The 21,915-nt window shown below is 42.5% G+C and overlaps 3 protein-coding genes and 1 long non-coding RNA gene across 4 annotated transcripts; 3 read left to right on the top strand and 1 right to left on the bottom strand.

Moving 5' to 3' along the window:
* Nucleotides 1–1,629: 1,629 nt before the first annotated feature.
* Nucleotides 1,630–14,324, top strand: LOC124313957 (protein Skeletor, isoforms D/E-like). The gene is made up of 15 exons (XM_046778851.1): nucleotides 1,630–1,880; nucleotides 6,197–6,349; nucleotides 6,663–6,735; nucleotides 6,897–7,008; nucleotides 7,079–7,241; nucleotides 7,315–7,574; nucleotides 9,261–9,360; nucleotides 9,437–9,817; nucleotides 9,902–10,237; nucleotides 10,313–10,506; nucleotides 10,577–10,801; nucleotides 10,867–12,395; nucleotides 12,652–13,359; nucleotides 13,428–13,478; nucleotides 13,547–14,324. Exons 1-15 carry the CDS (start codon nucleotides 1,835–1,837, stop codon nucleotides 13,977–13,979), a joined length of 4,764 nt encoding a protein of 1,587 aa, XP_046634807.1. The 5' UTR covers nucleotides 1,630–1,834; the 3' UTR covers nucleotides 13,980–14,324.
* Nucleotides 14,325–16,280: 1,956 nt separating this feature from the next.
* LOC124314314 lies at nucleotides 16,281–17,788 on the top strand. The gene is made up of 4 exons (XR_006911114.1): nucleotides 16,281–16,413; nucleotides 16,477–16,584; nucleotides 16,656–16,780; nucleotides 16,838–17,788. It is a non-coding gene; the product is annotated as an uncharacterized LOC124314314 (long non-coding RNA).
* Nucleotides 17,789–18,515: 727 nt separating this feature from the next.
* LOC124314547 (FK506-binding protein 4-like) lies at nucleotides 18,516–19,373 on the bottom strand. The gene is made up of 2 exons (XM_046779742.1): nucleotides 19,353–19,373; nucleotides 18,516–18,914 (listed from the first exon to the last, which is right to left on the bottom strand). Exons 1-2 carry the CDS (start codon nucleotides 19,371–19,373, stop codon nucleotides 18,516–18,518), a joined length of 420 nt encoding a protein of 139 aa, XP_046635698.1.
* Nucleotide 19,374: 1 nt separating this feature from the next.
* Nucleotides 19,375–21,540, top strand: LOC124314548 (fatty acid CoA ligase Acsl3-like). The gene is made up of 7 exons (XM_046779743.1): nucleotides 19,375–19,407; nucleotides 19,592–19,810; nucleotides 20,005–20,104; nucleotides 20,287–20,457; nucleotides 20,527–20,664; nucleotides 20,736–21,002; nucleotides 21,069–21,540. Exons 1-7 carry the CDS (start codon nucleotides 19,375–19,377, stop codon nucleotides 21,236–21,238), a joined length of 1,098 nt encoding a protein of 365 aa, XP_046635699.1. The 3' UTR covers nucleotides 21,239–21,540.
* Nucleotides 21,541–21,915: the final 375 nt, after the last annotated feature.

The raw sequence follows: 21,915 nt of genomic DNA on the forward strand, positions 1-21,915 counted from the left end.
GTGGGTTATTGAGAAGGTCCGTGCAAAACATTTTCTTTCAAACTTTTTTTTTTTTTTTTAATCATGCTTATTATTTACAGCCAATGAAATCTGTATTGTATACACGGAATGTCGTGTGCACAAATGGAATGTATTGAGTCGGAACGCATTTTGGCAGTAGCCAATGAGAACTGCGACCGCAATAATACCGGAAACCAAGCCGGATCGTTCCCGTCGTGTCCGACTTAACACGGTTTTCGCAGTCTGTTTCACTCAATCAAAAAGAACTCACACTACCCATCGTCTCGAATAGTTTTTGATCACGCCCCCAATAATTATAGTTATATAACTTGAATTGGAAAACCATGTTGGATGTCACACGATTACTCCACACAACAAGAAGAGGAGGCAGATAGAAACAAAATGGAGATTGTAATATTCTTCTCCGTTTGGGGGGGGGGGGGGATGCTGTAATTTATATTTTTCGACGAAATTGTCGGCTAGCCAACGATAAGGTCAACGGTGATACGGGCCAAACTGAGGAATTTCGTTTTGCTCCCAAGGCAAGGTAACCAAGTAATTAATTTTGTTTCTCTATAAATAATTTCAAAAAGGGTGTGTCGAATAGAAAAACAACTTGTCCATCAATGGACACAAACTGATTAAGCATGCTGAATGGCGTGCAGTTTGCTACCCTGTCGTAACTGCGCAATCAAAGTTTTCCGAGGTTTTTTCCCTTTTCTTAACTCCTGTCCCCCTGAGGTAAGTTTAGAAGAAAAAGGAGTTCACAAAATCAAAACTTTAATGAGAAATGGCATATCCCGAAAGTAGAGCATTGCTAATAGGTGATCACGACTATTGAAGAAGAAACAAGAAGATGCCAGAGTATACCATGTAACGGTAGTAAGTCCCGAGACTGGTCGTCGTCGCTCTTCTATCCCCGCATCGTGGAAACGAATTAAAGAAAAACAAGAATAACGAGATTGCGATCCAGCAGCAGCTGAATTTCCGCTTCTTCTTCTCTCCAACTCGGTTGCGGAATTCGGTTATTCTGAGCCAACAAGCTGACGAAGGTAATAACTTTTCGTCTTTTGAAAATCTTGGAAGAATCACTGTTATCCATGAGACTTTGGGTGGGAGGGATTTTAAACAGAGAAGATAATAGCCGATGAGTTGTGCATTATCGTGACCTAGAGACTGTGAAGAAGAAGTCGAGGAAGACAATTTTCGTTGTTAGACCCCAACTTCCCGGTGTTGGAAACTCCGTCCGGTGTTTTTTTATTTATTTTTCTTTATCGGTACAGCAAACGCGATTCTTTTTCCCGTCATTCACTGGGGGGAGAAAACAAAATTTTTGCGCCGGTATTTCGTGAAAAAAAAATCTGCGTTCGGGTTTTTTTGTGGGAAGACGAAGTTATAGGAAGAGAAAAGAACTGAGAAGAAAAATTTGTTTAAGTCAAAACTGTTCCTGGTCACGTGCCACTGGTGAATGGTGTAAAAATGAAAGACGGAGAATACGAAGAGGCAAGAAGAAGAAGAAGAAGAAGAAGAAAGAAAAGAGAGAATCAGGTATAAAGCAGATGCGGAGACAGAAGAAGAGAAGGTATACGCGTGTAGACATAGCGGGTGCGGGCCATATATAAAAGCCACTACGGTTCCTCGTCTACGGTCATTCCACTCTTGACAGTGGGGCTGAGTGGACCTCCAGTTTATTTTCCCCCGAAACAAACAATTTCAAATTGAAATTTTTGAATATTATTTTTCATTTCCCCCGACAGTGTTTCACATCTGAGGCGATACCAAGTGAGAAACCGTCGTTCGAATCTTTTGGACAGCCGTAATCGAGATATCTACGATGGGGGAATCTACAGTTGCCTTCTTTCTTCTACTTCTGGTTGCTGGTAAGTTTAACCATACCATCAACTATTTCAATTTTAAATAAAAAAATCGTATGAGTGAAATAGTGAATGTATGATGCATATCACTTCCGGCTCCCGATTGAAATCAATTGTTCCCGTTCTGCCGAACCAAACGAAAATATTCGGGTCGATAGATAAAAGGGGTTCTGCTATTTATGTATCGGAAAGAGAGATTGAGCGGGACGAGATGACTCGACTCAAACATAACGGAAGCGATGAAGTCTACCAAATCCCCCGATATGCGCACGTCGATTAAACGTACACAACGTGGAAAGTAACAGTATTAAAGGGAATAAACGCTAGGCTTGTTGGGTGGATGGGTGGGGATTTGGATGACGAAATCTCCCCCTTTTGCCAAGTCGAACAAAACACTGAATTATATTGCACCTATGCAGCAGTCCCACCGCCGAGAGTCAGATGGTCGAAGAAAAGGAAATTACACAGTAGGCAACACAATCGTAGGGAAATGGACGACGAGGAAAAGAAAAAGTAAAGTCTCATCGTACAGTCATGGCGTGGGCAAGGTTGCTGACATGTTGAAAGTAATTTTTTCCCCTTTATTTTCTGATAATAAAGACTCTTATTCTATTCTTCGTCGAATGGGAATACACGGGGACCGCCTCGGAGAGAAAGCCGTTTCTTCGTCGCACAGATGGCTTTCAGTTTCAGTTTCACACGAGATGCGCGGCCGACCGACGGTGGACCTAACGGAAATCATTCGCTACAGGAGGCATTGGAAGGTGGTCGGTCTTTCACGGAGCTGTGAGACTCGAAAGAAACATATAACTGCGATTACCGGCCCGTTGGGTGGTGGGACTAAAGGAAAGGGTAGACAGGGGGGGACGTTGATTGCGACTTTGGGGGAAATCTAGGTTAATGGTTGTATAACTCTTGTTCTTCAATCGACTGCAGGTGCGCAGCTTTTGACTTTACGTGGGCAGTAGCTTCTCTTGTTGCGTGTTTCTTCCTTTCCATCGGAAGTCGACATTGTCTTCAAATCGTCAAGCGAACCGTGTTAGAACAGAGGGAAGCTCCGTGCCTTTCAACTCCAAACATCTGCTGGAAGAGCTAGGCAAATGTTCTTTTTTGAGACACACAACAGGAAGAAGATATATCTGGCAGAAGGTGCCAACACATACGCTACTGCACGGCAAAAGGTAGCAATGTTCTCGTTAATCTAACGGTATTATAAGCTGAAGGACTAGAAGAATCTGAATATAGAATAGACTGCCGATGGTTGAACCTGGAAGGAATAGGGTGCTGGATCACTGACCGGAACGATTTTTCTATGCACCTTTGTTATTTTCTTCTTCTTGGGGCCCTTTAACACTTGTTTTTCTTTTAACCTCGTAGCTTCAGGTGGGGTTATCTTTCACTGAATCGTAAGCTATAAAAATATTTTTTTAAATTCAGGTAGTGTTTGCAAATCGTGGGAAAATGGGGTAACTAGAGCAGCAACCTTGCGTCATAACAACACTAAGGCACCCATAAAATGATTTGTTCTTTTTTCTTTTCTCGGAACGACAATGGCTGATTTATAGCAACTGACTGCCAACCCAAGTATTTTAGATTGTTTTTTTATTATTATTTTCAAGAAACAGGGGATAGATTAGTATGTCTAAGGTTCCCCCCTTCCATAACTTAAAAAAAAAAAAAGTTCCGTTATGTTCGGGTGCTTATAGTTGATGTTAGCATTCCTCTTTTTCTTTTTTTTTTTTTTACTGGGCACTCCAAGTGTTTGACCCCGCGGCAGGCTTATCGTTGCCCTTTTCCCCAGTTTCCAGACGATTTCTGAGCGCGCTCGGCATCTTTCTCTTATTTTATTATTCAAATGTTTTCGTCTTTTTCGTTTTTTAAATAATTATTCATTAAAAAAGGAAACGATTTCCTGTATTACTTATTCGATTAAAACCTTAGGATCGCCGTGATTGTTCCAACCATTTCCTGGGGGAAATTAATTTTGTCGTTGCTTCGATATGTGCGTTGTGTATAATTACGGCGGTTGCGACACAGCGTAACGGCAAACTCCTCAGATGATTACAGAATTTGAGAAAGAAAAAAAAGGTAGAAGAGAGGGGGGGGGGTGGCTACTGGACTTCCTCTTCACCATTCCCAGGCACCAACAACAACAACAACACATTGCTGGTGTTGGTGAGTCCATAATAACAAAAGAAAACATCGGCAGACTTTAGTCCAAGAGAGAAGGACGAGCCAGATGTTATCGGTGAAAATTGCCTTTGATACGGAAGTCGTAGCTGTTTTTCCAGCCAATAAACCAAGGGGACAAAAAAAGGAATAACGTGTAACGCTAATAACATTCGGAAGGAATTCACACGCTATCACTTTCTTCGCCTATTTCGTACAGCCAACATTCGGCTGCCGGACCGAACGGACTGTCTTCGACTCACCGTTACATTGTTATAGTTTCGAATTAGTTTATTAACGATCAAACCACTTACACTCGTAGCTCTCGGGTTACATTTAATTGAGATCCGCAATTTTTTTTCGTTTAATAATTTATCCCAACGGTTCATCATCACGAACTAACCGAAACGGTGAAACAGGCCAAAACAAAACGTAAAGCTGGCGGACCAAGAAAACCGCATCCAACGGAAATTTGATGGAGACCGGACGGTGATGATGATGAGACGGGATTTAACAGACTCACGGTGGATCGTGAGACGAAACATCCAAGTGACCAGAGTCGGAATATCGGCCATCATGGCGACAACAGCATTCAAACAGGCCCTGTTATGCTGCACAACCCTCCTCTCAAAAACAAAAGCAAACGGGGTAGAATTCGTTCGACAGAATACGGGAAGAAAATGAGGTCAGACAAGCGAACGAACCCGTTGTGGTCTCTGCTGGCCGAGATGGAGATTCCACACTAGCGATCGCTGCATAATCTGTACATAAAAACAACAGGCAGTGCGAGTGAATGCCCAGAAAGAAAGGAACAACCCGAAAACCAAAAGAAAACCCGTTGCGGGCCACCGTGTCTCGAAAAAGTTGAGATTAAGGCCAGCGGGACGACGGCCGCCGCACGTATGCACAACGACGGCCATGGCGTTATTGGCTGGAAACGGAAAAAGAGAATGAGATGGCGAGATTTTCGGCTTTTGTGTGTCCAATGGGAAAGAGCTTTCTCTCTCCTCGTTCCGAAGACGCCCGCCCGCGATCCCGGCTCGCGTTGGGGCAGATCCCAGACACGGCCAGACAACAAAAGCCCGTCAGAGATTTGTGCATAACCAAGCAACTTTCTATCGGCGGTTATTGATGTTTCTTTTTTGTAAAGTTGAGCTTCGTAAAAGAAACAGAAATAGAATGAGATACATTTTTCAGATTAGCTGTTGTCCGAAATAAGAAAATTTCTCTATTTTCACCTTATTGAATTTGAAATGCGCGTGACTTTCACGCAATGCACGATGAAATTAAGCGGAAAAGTAGTCCATCCACCTGGTTTTTGTCGTCTTTTTTTTCTCCTTTTATCTTCTCGTCATTGTCACCTACATACGTCAAACCCCAAGTTGTTATGAAATCGTTGGTGGATAACAAAATGGGTGACATTCTTTTCTTTCACTTGGCGCGTTTTGTGCATTCATCCGGGTGGAAGTCAGCAACTTTTTTTAGACCGGTCCATCAGAAGTGCCACTGCCCTAGTTGCGTTCGCCGAATAATCACCAAGTTTGGATGTATTGTATTACACTCCGGATCATTTGCAGCCATTCCATCCACTCTCAATACCAAATTGGAATAGTGTGGGAATTGTTCCGTTATCACGGTCCTCCAATCACCCTCTTCCTCGTTGGCCCAGTGGTGATTCACCGAGTTGGCAAATCAAGATCGTTGCTTTAGCATCCAGGAAAGCGTGATGGATGAATGGCGTTGAAATGTCTTAACCAGTCATTCGTTCCGGAGAAATAGCCACCAAACATTAGAGAGAGAGAGAACATCAACAAAGCCGTTATAATGTGATGGCGTTTATTTCGTTTCTTCTTTGAGCTGTGCAAGGGTCTGATTCATGTCAAGTTATTAAACTTTTGGGCGAAATGCAACCTTGTGCCCTCACGCCCCCCTTTGACGGACGAATGGTCGTGGTGTTGTTGTCGGCTCTCTTTTTGGCACTGTGTGTAGTTTTGGCTGCGGTTGAACTGTCATCGCTAAACATCCACTCGACCTCCGCGGTCGACTTCGTGACGCACGTCGACCTTTTATCCCCTTTTATCTCTTACATCTTGGCCCGTTTGTTAGGTTCGTTTTTGTATTCATCTTTTTGTTTTTTTGTTTGGTCTTTGCAGGTGTTTGCCGGGCCGACACGGGTGCCAACACTTATTACGGTCGTCTGATCGGTTCACTGGAGTCGCAGTACCACGGGATCCGCGGCGACGTCTACGCCGTCGATGCACGAACTCTTTTCATCAAGTCCTTCTCCTACGATGGCAAAGGCCAAGGTGAGCCGCTCTTCTGTTGTTTTCGTTTTGTTCAAACTTTTTCGGGAAATGGAAACGTGATGAGTCGATCGAGTCGTCGTAATCAATCACAAGTCATTTGGAAAGGTCGTCGTGATATAGCCGACGGCGTTATTGCTTAGGTCCATTCAAGTGAGGGGGATATTTCTAGTTGTTTATCATTCTCGACATTCCATTGAATAAATCCCGTTTGATTTGCATTCTCCTCTGAAATCTAACAAATAAAAGTCGTGCCGTAACTGAACTTTTTCCTTCTTCCTCGTCTACCCTGTGTCGGTGATTATGTCGTGAATAGATGCGCTTTTCTACGCCGGATCGTCGTCCCGAGTCGGAACGGACGGATTCGTCATCCCTAACGAAGATGGCTCGTAAGTTTACCATTTTCCCTTTTGTACCGAAAAGATCAGCTAACATTCTTTTTCTGCAATTGTCGCTTGTGCAATTCACGCTTTACTGGACGGCACGGGTCCTAGAGCTCGAGTTTAACGTTATCTTTTCTTGTTCGTTCGTCTGTTATTGTGTCGTATAGAACGGAAAGTCTTTCGAGGGCTTACGAGGACCAAGACTTGACGCTAACTCTACCCGAAGGCAAAACCATCAAAGAAATCCGTTGGTTGACTGTATGGAGTCGATCCTTTTCCGTACGTATTAACAAGTTGTTGCATTCTTCTCTATTCTGATATTATAATCCCTGGACGTTTGTCATTTTAGGAGGCTTTTGGTGAAGTCAAAGTGTCAGCTGGTTTTGATTACCCGCGTCCTCAACGCTTGACCCCGCTGTCGGGCATCCACCAAGTCGCTTCGGATCGTATCTACGTCGTTGACGCTCAGACTTTCCTCTTGCCCAATTTCACTTACGACGGACAAGCTCCCGGTATGGTGTCGACAACAACTTTGAACAACTCAACACATTATGACGCGGCATTGTTTGCTCAACATATTTCTAGATGCCTTTTTCTGGGTGGGTACCGGCTCCAAGCCTAGCCAAGAGGGAGCTCAAGTGCCGGACGAAAATGGCAAAATCGACCCGCTGCGCCGCTACGACACGAAAACGCTGGTGCTGACTCTTCCGGGTGATTTGACGGTTTTCGACGTCGAATGGCTGAGTGTCTGGTGCAAGGCTTACGGCATCGATTTCGGTCACATCCGCATCCCCAAGAGCCTCAACGTGCCTCCGTCGCTCAAAATGCTCGGCGTCGCACCTCAGGTAAGATCAACTCGAAATTCTTTTTTCCAAATCCGACATGTTTGCGGTTAACTGTTATTACGTTGAGGAAGCGCATGCGTGTTAACCTACTATGTATATATTCCTCTCTAAACCGGATCCGTCGTGCGCCCGCTAAATTAGCAGAAAGTAGACCGAGACCGATCGTCTTAACCAAAAATAACCAACTCGAACAAAAAACCATTTGAAATAAGAAGAAGAAAAGAAAAAAAATACTAGTCCCATTTCTCTTGGTTGTTGCCGTCAAAGTATTTTCGGAGAACAACGGCCAAGGGATTCACGCCAGTTAAACACGGAAGAGGTTTTGAATGCCCTGTGCCATCGGCAGTTCAATTGACGGCACGCATCCGTGTCATCCGAAAACGTGGGGGAAAATAATGGACTTTTTTTTTTCTTTTCTCTGGTTATTGTTTAGTGTTAACGCACTATTTATCGCGTAGTATACAAGTAGTCCCTATTTAGTTTATATGTAGACACTTTGTCGTTTCGTAACGTCACGCTTCTATACGTCTTTCCTATTTGTTTTATTTCCGGATAACAATTCCCGATTATTAGAACAATTTCACAAGGCGGAAAGATCCCGTTGGCGGTTAATTTTCTTTTTTCGAATTAAATTCAAAACGACTGCTAACATAGTGTTATAGGGTGATAAGGTGATAAGGTGTAACTTTCTTCTAATACCTTTCTTCTAATATCTTTCTCTAATGAAGTGAATTCTAATGTCAAAATAATGGGGCGAATCATTCATAACTGTTCGCCCACATCTTCTTCTTCCACTGCCTGTCATTTCCGTCTCTTTATTTCTTCTACTTCTTTCTGCTCCCTCTTTTTTCACGCACTGTTTATACACGCGACGACGACAAGCAGCCGGACGACGACATCTACAACAAAGTGCTCATCGGTGATGGTAATAAACCGCGAACGGCTCCACTGGCCCGGCGGAGAGCGCCGCAATTTTCCAATCAGCCACCGCAGCCTCAACGCCCACGTCAACAGTACGATCCGCGTCGTCCAGCACCAGCACCACCAGCACCCAAAGTAGTTGCACCCGCCAACCGACTACCATCCTATCCCGCCTTCTATTCACGCTCGGCTCCTGTCCGCCAACTCAACAGAGCCGTTTGAAACCCCACCACAAGAGATATGATTGATGACATCTTTCTTATTATTTTTTTTCCCAGTTGGTAAAGCTTTACACCCTCCTTTTTTTTCCCCAGCAGCTGAAGTTATCAAATATTATGTTTATAAAAGAGAGAACAAAGAAAACGTAAAAGTATACATGCAATTGAAAAAGAAAAAAAAAAAAAACATTTCAGAACAAACAAATGTCTAAGAGGAGAGACGGACGTCAGTGCCTTTTGTTTGTTATTATTAGTTTTATTCCCATTTTCTTGACTTGCTATCCACCTGGCCTCTGTGCGTTGTAAAAGAAAGGCACACTTTTTGAAAGCTGAAATAAAAGCTGGTCTTTTTTTCCAACCTGTTTTTATTTCTCTCTCTGGCTCATTTCCTTGATCAACCTGTTTTTTAAATTTTGTTTTTGTTTTCCTTTTCCAAGATTTCGTTGCGCCAGCCCGAATCTTTATTAATTTTAATTTGTGATTCTAACTGTAAATTTTTTTTTCGTTCGTTCATGTCGACCTTGTCTCTATTGACGTCAACGTGCAGGCCAAACTGAACTGTGAAGTGCTCTGGGATGACCTAGCGCTCGAGGTGCGATGGGCGGTTGCTGGCGAGACCATCGTCCTCCAACTCGTCGGGAAAATTGGTACACCTCCTCTCTCTCCCCTGATGACTCATTCAAATAGAATCAATTGATCATTTATTTCCGCGTGTGCACACAGATGACGGGCAATACGTGGCGTTCGGACCCAGCGGAGATTCCAAGAGGACGAGAATGATCGGAGCCGATGTAGCCGTCGGTTGGCTGGATCGTGCGAGTGGCAAGGGCTTTGTTCACGATCACTACATGACGTCCAAGAGCGCGTGCACGGCCGGAAAGGGAGTATGCCAAGACACCCAGTCCGCTCGTGGCACCAATAACATCCGATTGCTCAATGCTGCTCTCGTCAATGATTACGTCATGCTGACCTACCAGAGGCCACTCAAAGCTCAAGATGAACAGGACAAAAGCATCATCACCAATGGAACGCAGGCCGTCATTTGGGCCGTTGGACCACTCAGTTCGGACAATGAACCCACTTATCATAAACTCAGAAATAAAGGTGGGTGGTACAGATGAGTTAGTTTTTCGTTAACATTTCGTTTAATTTTAATGAGAATCATTTTTCTTCATTTCTTTTGTCTAGGTGATTTGTTGATCGATTTCGGACGATCGCCTTTCTGGAATTGTCCAGCTCCGGAAGACCCCACTGTGACATCGAGTTCTGTGACTGTTCCCAGCGTTCAACGTCGACCGACCACCGAAGAGCCTTGGCCTTCATTGGATGGTAACTCTGTGGGATCTAACACCAAATATTTGGCCAAGAACCAACCACCACCACCGCCGCCGCCTTCCACACCTGCCGTGCTTACTAGGCCGCCCTGGTACATCCCAGCCATCGAGTGTAATGAGCCGGAAAATCACGTCTATTACGCCCATCTAGGCCCGACTGGGGGCAGTCAAGGATACAACGCTATTACAGGTTTGTATTTTCTAAAAGTCTATAAAGAATCGAATTCAAAATTTAATTATGATTTTCCTTATTTATCGATGACAGGCAACCAAGGCTGGGGTGTTTCCTGGTTCATCAACGGACTGCTCATTCCCGAAGTGACAGTCGTTCGTGGCCAGACGTACACTTTTGTGGTAGAAGGTGGCCAGGATCCCGATCGTCCGTCTCGCTATCACCCATTCTACATCACCGACGATCCCGAAGGTGGTTACGAGTTCAAAACACCTGCCGAGAGATCCGTAAGTCCCACAGAAATGAACAAATGGAACAAAAGTGATCGATTGATTTGACACTCTTTTGACTTTGTAGAAAATCAAAATCTTTGCTGGCGTAAATTACGATCGCGATGGCAATCCAGCATCTTCAGCTCAGGGCCGTCTCTGTGAATGGGTGGAAGATCCTAGCCAACCGGCCGACAAGTTTTCGTCTTTTGGGGCGTATCAGAGAACGTTGAAACTCCATTGCGAGGAAGGTGAGCCGGCCATCATGCAGTTCAAGCCGGACGCGTACACTCCCGACACCGTCTACTATCAGGTATTTCCTTTTATTGTTTTATCGCCAGAATGATTTAACTCTCAACTTTCGTTTGTTTTGTGTAGTCCTACATTCACCGATATTTGGGCTGGAAAATCCGCGTTGTGGATCGCTGCGACCTGGGCGATAACAATCGCAAAGCGGATGTGTCTGGACAAGGATCAGCTCCGTTGAAACCCTCGCCCAAAGAGCCTTCAGAAGACGAACAGAAAGAGTATCCGGATTATTACGAAGATGATTCACCCCGTTTCCAAGAAATCAAGAAAATGGATGCCGCCTCTTCTCCGAACAATGTTGATTTCGGGCCGGAGATTCGAACACCAGGTGAGAGCGGCGATTTCTTCCCGGAAAATCCGTTCAGGGGTAACTTCCCAACCGATTTTGAAGATTTCTTCAAAGAGTCGAGCTTTGGCGGTAGAGAAGATGAAAGGCCAGTGCCACAACGTACTACAGTACCACCACGCCCGTCACCTTCACCCCGCCCTACAGCTCCGCAACGTCCAACAGTACGCTATCCAGCACCACTCCCAACTGCACCTCCGACACCTCCCACTGTCAAGCCAACCAAACCCGTTCCCGTTCCTGTGAGAACGACCGAACCCCCTCAGAGGCAAATTCCATCGCAAAACGTCAAAACGGAAGAACAGAAGCCTCATTCCGGCCTGTCCATCGCGGGCCCTGTCAAACAACTAACTAAGCTCATCCAGCATTCCACCAACTTCCGCCAGCGACCCAATTCGCAGAATCAAAATCAGAAAGAATCGTCACCCAATCACGATTTAGCGGAACCCCGTCCGTTGATTCCGGATAGGTCGCGTGATCGCCCACAGCAGCCGGAAAGACCTGCATGGAGTCCGTCATCAAACGAGCAAGAAAGCACGCATTTCAACATTAAGGAAACGATTCCAACAAGGATCAATCCACCTCCGGTTCAGTCGCACTCTTTCAACCAGCAATCCGCATCCTCCAACCTTCCGTTTTTCCGACAACAAAACGACCAGATCGGCGGTATTTTCAATCCAAACACCATCATTCTCGAGAGTGGTTTCAAACCTATCCGGAATGCGGATGGGCCGATCCCACCGCTTGGATTTGACGTCGAGCCTCAGCAGAACGCGCAAGGGAAAGGAATCTCTGCCGAAGATCCGAGATTCACGACGGATTCACCAAGTTTGGTAACATTGGATCCCGTTTTCGTCGCTTCCGAACAAGATCACCGCAGACCCAAAGAACCCGTTCCCATCACGTTGCCCAAGGCTGTTGTACCGGTTGTTCCCGGACCATCGGCACCTGTTCCGAGGTTCCCTCCTAATCACGAAGCCAACCAGCAGCAGGTGAACCACTTCAATCAACAACAATTCAGACCACACCCGACGCCTCCTTCCCAGCGTCAGCAACAGCAGCGACCTCATTTCAACGGCCAGGATGTTAATGCTCGTCCCCACACACCTCCACCTTCTCCTCCTGCTCGCAAGAAGTCTTCAGGTTTGGCTGCATTTTTCAGCTTTGGTGGTAACCGCCGGAAGGAGCAGAACACCCCTCCCCTGGCTACGCCGATTGCTGCTGGACCATCTGGGCCTTCTCCTAATAATAGGTGAGCGGATTTCAAAGAACAAAAGTTTTCGATGTAACCGAAAAATTTTGTTAATCAAGCTTGTATAGGTATAGCAACTTTGAAACACTATCTATTTTACCAATCAGTATTATTTATTGTCCAGTATTCGATGAGATTAAAACAGTCAATACACTGATGAGGATCGAAACATTTTGTGACTGACTTGTTTCCCGAAACGATGAAATGAATGGACTGATTTTAATGACAGCCATATTTCTTATATTATTCACAACAGGCCATCGCTAAATTGGCAACCTCAGAACGGTCCTCTCCTTCAACTGAGACATCCGTCAGCTGGACAAAACCGTGAACAGCTGTTACCGCAACCTCTACAAGGACCGCCACCGGGACTCCATGTTCAACGACCTTTTGCTGGAGAAGGACACAAACATCAAGGTGAACAGCCGTTATCGCTGCAGCAGCGACAGCAGCAAGAGGGTCAACTAAAGAACCGCAATAATCCGGCGCAAAATCAGCCGTCATTACAACCGCAGTCCAAGCCAAATCAAGGACTAACGGGCCTTCTTCAAAGATTCCTGGGCGGTGGGGACCGACGCAAAGATATTTCTCGACCACTGCAAATGGACAAAAAAGCAGATGGACCTCATGCCATACACAAAGGTCCACCTCCTGTCTCGATAAATGGAAAAGCTGATTTGCCGTTTCCACCAAACTTCCAAGGGCCGCTTCCACCCATCATTTCCTCTAAAGTTCAGGCGGCCACTAGGCCCAATTTTGACGGAGTCCGCCGTTCTGAGCGTCCGTTGAAGAACCCCAACGTTCTAGATCAGTTTTCAGCATCCATTATCAAAGGAGGATCCGTTTTGGGAACTGGAGGCAAGCCCGTCATCACGGATGAAGAGAGAGCTCAGTTGGAACGATTTTTATTTGGGCCATCAGAACAATACACCCCAAGATCATTTCCATCCGAGTCTTTGTTAAGGTAGTCACATTTTTTAAAAATTTATGTTTATTGTCTTTCCTACTAATTATATGTTTTACTTTTTAAAGCAACCTCGAGGAATGGTTGTCCGGTGAAGCTCCTTCCGAATCTTTACTAAGGTACACAATAACTCTTTAATAACTCTGTTGGTTTGGTACTCATCTAATGTTGATTCTTGTCCTTGCAGTAAAATTGCCGAAGTTTTATCCGTTGAAGCCTCGACGGATATTTCTCCAGAAGAAGATAGCACTGTTGAACCAGATGCCTCAACCACTTTACCAACAACCAATGATGAAGAGATTTCCTCTGTCGACGAAAAGTCCCATAATGTCTTAAATGATGATGACAATAAAGAAATCGATCCTGTTGAAAGCCAATCACAGCGACGGAAGCGACAAGCCGTCGATGATGAACGGAATGACAATCAACTTTTGGATAAAATTCCTCAACAGGATTCGAGCCAGCTGCCAGTTGAACACCGCGGATTGGACGACGAGGAAGTAAACGATTCTCATGAAAACAATAACAGTAGTTCCACTAAATTTGCTCCTTGGTTCTCCGTTACTTCCGCATTATTCTTACTTATTGGTTTGACAGGAATCCAGTTAAATCACATTTAATAACCTATAATGTTTTTCCAATCTACTTCCTTATTGTAAATAATTGCCAATAAGCAATCGACTGACGATGTCAGCACATAACTCAGATTGAATTGCAACACAAAATGGTTGGGTTTCACTTAAATTGCATTACAGAACAGAAAAAAAGGATGGCTTGTTCTTAAATTTCACTCTTATAATTTATTGCTTATTTATATTCCTTTGTCACGGTTTCAAAATTGGTCTTAGTTTAATGTAATAGGGATGTCTTGTTTTGCAGTGTATGTGCTTTTCTACAAAATCTTTTTGCAAACTACCTGATTTCTGACGGAATATAACAAGTGGCAATACACACAATTGGGAATATTGGTTAGTGTATGTTATCCTCAGATTTACTATAAAGATCGAGGGTTGCTGAATGCTGACAGAAGAACTCCACCGACAATAGAACGTCCCAATATTTAAATAATTTTTAGAAATTTATTTCGACCCCAAATTTCATGGAGATCACGAATATTTGGTTTAGATCAGATAAATCCACTCACTAATTGTTAAAATTTAAAGATTTTTCACTGACTCAGCTTTAATGAAATTTTATTTAAGATTAAGGAGCATTTATTAAGGTTGCTGAAATTCGTTAACACATTATTCCCAAACCGATTTTTTGACAATAGGGTTGGTGCATGAATAAGGGATTTGATTGAAAAAAATATCATAAGAATCAGTTTTTCACGCTGATTCTCAAGGTATTTTTTTTTATATTTTTAAAATAATTTCTTCAGAGCTTAATCTGTGTTCAAAGTACAGTTAGGCTCCTCCCACTTCAAAACGGACCCCCCGCCATTTTTCCTTAAAATGGGATGAAGTTTGCTCTTTTTCCCCCCTTTTCACCCTTTTTCATGCTGCCTATACCCCCTCTTTTGCCCTTAGGGTCGAAAGGCGAAAGACGAAAAGGGTGAAAAGGGGGAAACTTCATCCCATTTTAAGGACCGCCCACCAAAAATGGCGTGGGGTCCGTTTTAAAATGGGGGGAGCTAATCTCAACTTTGAAGTGAGATTACGGGGGGATATTATTATTTTAAAAATATAAAAAAAAATACCATGAGAATCAGCGTAAAAAACTGATTCTAATGGTATTTTTTTCAAACGAATCCCTTATTCATGCACCAACCCTATTCGGATTGGAGGAAAGAAAGCTCCAGAAATCCCCCACTAGGTGCCAGTGCAGTTAAAAAACAACAATAGCTGCCATTCCCCACAGTGATTAGTGACTGGTAGTTGTTGTTTAGTGGTCCGTCTTTCACGTTTCAATGCAATATTAGGTGAACATTTTGTAATGTTTGTTTTAGCAGATTAAGTATTACCAACCTTCGTCGTTGGGTATTGCTGGCATAAAGGGAGTATTAACTGAACCTGAAGAAAAGTCGCAAGGCACCATCTATCTTGGAGAAAATATTACGTGAGTATCAAAGTTACTTGCCTTTGTTTGTTAGTTCTTTCAACTGAGTGTCAACGAGCTAGAGCAGACATTGTTTTTTTATGTTACTGTTAAGTGTTTATTTTTTCTGATGCCATTGATCATTTTCTTCATTTTCCGTTCAGTTTAGTTGATTTAATTAAGTTTTCTTTGTTCATCTCTGGAGAAGTTTCTCGCTGCTACTATAAAGACCTTTTTAGTGATAGTGTGTAAATGAATAGGGAATATTTTTATGTAATTTTTTTTTAATTCACGTTTTTTGTTAAAAATATATTTAAACGCGTTGTTTACGTTTTTTTAAAGGAAAGAACGGGGAGAAGAGGGAGAATGGGACGAATGGGAGGGAGGGGGGTACGAAAAAAAGGGGACCCAGTGGACCCACGTTTCCTTTTCTCCCTTATCTCCTTTACCTCCGCATTTATTTTAGGCCGCAGAAAGGCCAATCGTGTTATTGAAGCATATCGCATTTATTCCATCAATGCGAGTTTATTAGTTTTCTATATTTAACTTCAATGTGATTTTGCAGGGTGGAATTTCGAACCCCCAATCAGAAGTGCCATTTGACAATAATTATTTATTTATTTAATAATAATTACACGTGTGTAATTCGTTTCTCAAAGGTGCGAATCCATAATCAACAGAGTCGCTAGGAGCAGAAGATGAAGAAATGTGTCGAAGTCCGAACTCCTATTCGTGAAATGGAAGAGGAGCTCATTTTGAAACATAAATAAAACTTGAGTTTGCACCATTATGTACTCGAGCATAAAAAATACGCCAGGCAAATATTAACGGCTAATAACGACTATTCCAGCAGTTTTTAATTTTGCCTTTCTCATTTAAGGTTGTTGGTGTTGGAGATATTTGGAGAATTAGTAAAGAACATTAGTGTAGTATAATTTGTATTTGATCTTGAGGTGTACGACTAAAAGAAAACTTGAGTTTGCACCATTATGTACTCGAGCATCAAAAATACGCCAGGTAAATATTAACGGCTAATAACGACTATTCCAGCAGTTTTTAATTTTTCCTTTCTCATTTAAGGTTGTTGGTGTTGGAGATTAGAGAATTAGTAAAGAACATTAGTGTAGTATAATTTGTATTTGATCTTGAGGTGTATGACTATACGACGATACACAATACATAACCATGGTATTAAAGGTTACTCTCATTAATTCTGAAAAAAAGAGTTGCGTGTTTCAAAAACTTTTTTCTCCTCTTAGATTTGTTCGAAGGTTTGACTCCAGTTGTGGTCGCTAAAGCTATGGCCGCATGGGAAGTCCGGAAAACCAAAAATTGTAAGCAATGAAGTGGGACGCATGCGAGAAGCGAATCAGATGCTCAATAGGTAACACTTTTAACATTCCGTATTCATTTTTTAATTGATACTGACTTATCTCAATAGAAGTTGCAAGTAAAAGACCTCGTGTTGATGAAGAGGTGCGAGAAGGCCATCAATCGCGAACTAACTCAGCAGCATCCGAACTACTGAATCAGGAGAAATACTGCAGAATGATAGCTGCAACATACACAAACAGTCAAGAAATGCTGAGACGTCAAGGGGATATGGCGTGGGAAATTAATATCCTTACTGATTACGTTGCGAAGCTGAGGGTTGACGCAGATGGATCGAGCGAAAAAAATCAAAGAATGACTGCCGTAGATGACCTAATCGAAAAGTTCCCTTTGAACGAGTTATCCGACTTCGATCATTTTGAAAGAAGGTTGAAAAGAAAGGTTCTGAACAAAGAGCTAGCTCATGAAGATTGGTATGTTAAATATTTTTTCTTGTTAAAAATATTTAATAATTTTTTTTTTTTTTTTAGTATTCGAGGTTTGCGCTTATTGGAGGTTTAAACGAGGATAAACTTCTTAGTAATATTTTAAATTTTTGCCTAACTATTTCCATTGCTAGAAAGTTCTGTTGGACTGGAAGGGAGGAAAGGGGCGATAAGGTTGGTCTTCGCAAATTCTACGTTACAGAGCTATGTGTTGTGAAGGGTGCCGTCAGAAAAGGCTTTGAAAAAAAAACGTTAAGTGATGAATATTTCAAGTAAAAAATTAGCAACTTTCTTGATTCATCAAAGGATTTGCGTAAAAAAGTAAAGCAACTAAATAGATCTATGACCATGTAGATTGATTTACAATTAAAGGAAATATATTATGTCAGCATGGGACTGGATAACCAGCTCTACCCCAAATAACTCGTCAAATCAGTATTCATTTTTTTGTCAAATAAAACAAAAGATGTGGCACAATAAAAAGGAAAAATCTATTTGCCCCCGGATTTCGGGGGCCAATAGCCAAAATGCTATTGGCCCCTGCCGCTAGGGGGACTCTGGAAAAGGATCGCGCCTCACAGCAGTCTTTTGTTTTTGAAGTCACTTCCTGTGCCTTGGCCCTTGGGTACTACGGGGAAGGGCCGCGCCTGCCGCCTAGTACCAGCAGCCGGCCGTGTTGTTGACAAGTGATAGTTCTTCGTCATGTCTTTTTCATTGGAATTTTCATGTCTTCTCAGCACACTTGTAAGTTCTGGCATGTTAAATTATTTTGTTTTATTGTTTCATTTATATGTTTGATTATTAGTCTGGCAAAAGGATCTGCATACATAGAGCAAGGAAAGTGGTGTGTATGGTCCACGTGAAGTACAGAAGAAATCTGACTTCAGTCTTAATGGCCAATTGGCCAGCTCTTCTGTGAATTATCATTTGCTCCATTTTTGTGCCAAAAGATACGTGGACATCAACAAGACAATGAAGAGCTTGTGTTGAGTGGTTTACTCAGAGAAGCTTCGGAAGCAGCAGTTTGTCTTGTAAGTTCCTTCTCAACTTCACATAACCATTTCAGAACTTCTTTACGTTAAAACAAAATTCTTTTTCCAGACACCAATACCCAAGCTCTTCTGGTTTTTAACCATTAACTTTGCTTAAAGGAAACTGTATAGCTCGTAATGAAGCTATGTCTGAGCTATGTAATGAAGGGGGAAAAGTTGATTTGAGAAGAACAGACACGCTTCAGTTTGCCCACAAGTAAATATATTTCCTTTTTATTGTTTTTTTTTACTAATACATATTTTTTTAAATTTATAGTCCCCTTCCTTCCTCATTCTGATCCAAGAGGACCGTCTCTTCATCATCATTCTCTTCGTTAACCTCCTCATTGTAATCCGCCTCATCCTCTGAAAACCAGATTTGGGATCCGTCGATCTCGTCAATCGAAGGATCCCACCCGCCTTCCTCTTCTTCATCTTCACCTTCTCCGTCCTTTCTCTCCTCAGCTTCATCTTCACCTTCTCCGTCCTTTCTCTCCTCAGCTTCATCTTCACCTTCTCCGTCCTGGGACCGACATGGGACTGGATAACCAGCTCTACCCCAGCAAATATCATTCGGCACAATAAAAATAAATGAGACCGGATTACCTGCTTTATGTTCACCAACCAACACCACAATATCCACACACGAAAATATCCATTTGAAACCACACTGAAATAAAAATAAACGAAAACTCAGCCAAAATATGGCAGCTGGGCTGCATACATTTCGGATTTCACGAGAAAAGCCACGCGACTGATTAAGCAGAACATTTCTAGCAGACAACTTGCCACATTTCGGTCACTAGGGGGCACAATGTTAGTTGCCGCTATTACACAAATCTGGCAACGCCTTGTTTGGGCTGTTGGAGATTGGAGTATTGGCGTCGGACGCTATTTCTCTTGTGAGCGAGTATACATGTCTATTCAAAAAAACTTATATCTTGAAAACGCACACTGTTTGTTGTTTGGGCACAGCAATTGCCATTGGGAGTCTAGGAACTAGCGTTTTAGTAAGTATAAATTAAATTTATTCATTCTGATATTCGTTCTGTGATTTCATAAAACTCGTGTTGTTATTTCTCTTGCTAGTTCCACGTTATCAGCTTACATCAGTGTCCATGAATACCATGATGTCAATGACCAACTTTTATGACTATGAAAAGGTTGTATTAATACTTCCTTATTAAAAGTATTAATAAGTTTGAGTAATCACATCGAATCAACTATCTATTGCAGTGATGAAACCATGTAGAGTCAAAGTAAATTACAGCACACTTAGAGTGGGTCAAAGTTTGGTTACGTTTTATCACAAGACTTTACGAGCTGTCAAATTATTGATTTTTACAGGCTAGACCATTGAACCATGGAGAAGAGGACTTTGTGGTCTACAGAAGTGTCACTAAAATTAGTAATGTCCACGCCAAGTTTATCCAGGACAAACTGGATACTATGGAGAAAGTGTTTTGCTTCGCTGTCAGTCAACACAAGAACAAACCTGCCCTTGGAACCAGAGTCATCATTTCTGAGGAAGATGAAATGCAACCTGATGGAAAAATCTTCAAAAAAGTAACATTCTCTCTCAAATCTATGCAGCAAATGATTCTAACAATTTGTTCTCATCAGTTCCTTTTGGGTGGTTTTTTTTCAATGGAGGACCTACACGACCTACACCCAGATGAATGATGAAGCAGAAAACTTTTGGGCGTGGGTTGAGGGAGCTGGGTTTGAAACCATTTGAAAATGTTGTCATATTTGCCAAGACCAGAGCTGCATGGCTCATATCTGCCAATGGATGCATGAAGCAAAACATGCCGATTGTCACCCTCTATGCTTCTCTTGGGGATGATGCACTCATTCATGGTATCAATGAAACAGATGTTTCCTGTGCTGTCACTTCCCAGCAACTTTTGGAGAAATTCAAAAACATCCTTCCAAGCACCAAAAACGTCAACTTACTGGTATACTTGTTGATCGTCGTGATTTTTTGTCTTTCTTCCAACAGATTTTGCTAACGTCTACAACTATTTGAAAATCTAATGCAGATTGTGATGGGAGACCCACTCAAACCTTTAGAAATGGAGTTAGAGTCCGTTCTTACCAGGAAGTGATTCGACGCGGCAGTGAAGCGAGCAAATCTGGAAAGTTCTCTGGCGTTTTGCACTCACCCAAACCCGGTGACACGGCGATCATTATGTACACGAGCGGTTCAACTGGTACCCAATGTTTAATTGATTTTCAGAATTTTAAATTCCCTTTTGAAACCCTGGAATTTGTGTGTTTAGGAGCGCCAAAGGGAGTCATCATGAGCCATCAGAATATCGTCAACGCTATGCTGAGTTACACTGATGTCGGGCCTTTGTACAAAAACGACGTTTACATGGCATTCCTCCCGTTAGCTCACGTCCTAGAATTTATTTCAGGTACATCATTCACATTTTTTGGTCGTTCCTTTTATAGAAAATAATGAGATTTAACATTGCTTTATTTACAGAAAGTTTATGGATGTTGTTTAGAATTCCAATCGGATATTCGACTCCGCTGACAATGACGGACGAGTCTAGTAAAATTCAACGCGGCTGTCAAAGTGACGCATCTGTTCCTCGACCCACGATCATCGCTTGCGTCCCGCTCGTTCTCGATCGCATCCAGAAGAAAATCAAAGAGAAAATCGAAGGTGAAAAAAGGCAATCTTCAATTTGGCCATGGAGTACAAGAATGAATGGATTGATCACGGATACGACACTCCCATTCTTAATTCGTGAGTTGATTGGATTTTTTTTTTATCGTGTGGGATCAATAATTTCAATCGATCGTTTGATTTTAGGACCCTGTTCAAGCCGATTCGAGCATTCCTTAGAGGTCGCATCAGGCTCGTCTTGTCCGGCGGAGCTCCTCTGGCACCCGAAGAGAAGGTTTAGTCCAATAAGCAAGAGAGGAGCTTGCTTCAGTGGACACCTTCATACGGTTTCGGCATTGACGGTAATGAGCAACTAGACGTTCCACCCAACGCTAGTAACCTCGAATACGAGGTAGAACTCACGAGCTTTGCAGCAAAGAACAAAGGGACCTGGAGCATGGACGCTGTCGAAAAGCTGGAACAAGCTTAACTCTGCAAAGAAGAAGGAACCAATCATGTCAAAGAACAGTACTCCGAGTTTGCCACTCTACTGGAGTTTGCAAAAAATAAGTTTTGATTTTCGCAACAATTTTATTTAATTTTCTAGAAGTAAAACATTCATGGTTTTGATATGTGTGATAAACTGTTAAAATTAAATAAATTGTTTTCTACTGCCAAATAGTGTATTTTTTAATTTAATCATGAATGGTGTACAGACCTGAAAAAGGTCTGTTTCTAGTCTGTAAAATTTCTAAAGTAATTCAGCTGTAACAGGTATGGAATTGCAGACTATGTATTACGTATAATTCCCAGGTATGTAAAACTAGTTCGTAACAGAGTTCATACATGCAATGTTTTACAAGTATGTTACCGACATGTTACACATAGTCTGTATCGCATGGCTGCTACAGCTAACTTATTTGCGCTCATTACCGAGCCAAAACAGACCTGGGAAACAACCCTGTAACTAGGCTGAAACAGAGTCTGTGTGCCACCTGGGTTCTTTTCTCCAATCCGAAGTGTTAAAAAATCGGTTTGGAAATAATGTGTTAAC

Source organism: Daphnia pulicaria, chromosome 10 (assembly GCF_021234035.1).
Source record: "Daphnia pulicaria isolate SC F1-1A chromosome 10, SC_F0-13Bv2, whole genome shotgun sequence".
Lineage (NCBI taxonomy): Eukaryota > Metazoa > Arthropoda > Branchiopoda > Diplostraca > Daphniidae > Daphnia > Daphnia pulicaria.

Bases quoted from the DNA above. Each gene is read 5' to 3' on its own strand.
- LOC124313957 (XM_046778851.1), top strand. From the start codon at position 1,835: ATGGGGGAATCTACAGTTGCCTTCTTTCTTCTACTTCTGGTTGCTG. The intron at 7,575-9,260 runs GTAAGATCAACT...GTCAACGTGCAG, and splicing joins TGCTCGGCGTCGCACCTCAG to GCCAAACTGAACTGTGAAGT. The intron at 9,361-9,436 runs GTACACCTCCTC...GTGTGCACACAG, and splicing joins CCAACTCGTCGGGAAAATTG to ATGACGGGCAATACGTGGCG.
- LOC124314547 (XM_046779742.1), bottom strand. From the start codon at position 19,373: ATGGTATTCATGGACACTGAT. The intron at 18,915-19,352 runs GTAAGCTGATAA...TTTTTATTTCAG, and splicing joins TGGTATTCATGGACACTGAT to TGTGGTTTCAAATGGATATT.
- LOC124314548 (XM_046779743.1), top strand. From the start codon at position 19,375: ATGTCAATGACCAACTTTTATGACTATGAAAAG. The intron at 20,665-20,735 runs GTACATCATTCA...CTTTATTTACAG, and splicing joins CGTCCTAGAATTTATTTCAG to AAAGTTTATGGATGTTGTTT. The intron at 21,003-21,068 runs GTGAGTTGATTG...GTTTGATTTTAG, and splicing joins GACACTCCCATTCTTAATTC to GACCCTGTTCAAGCCGATTC.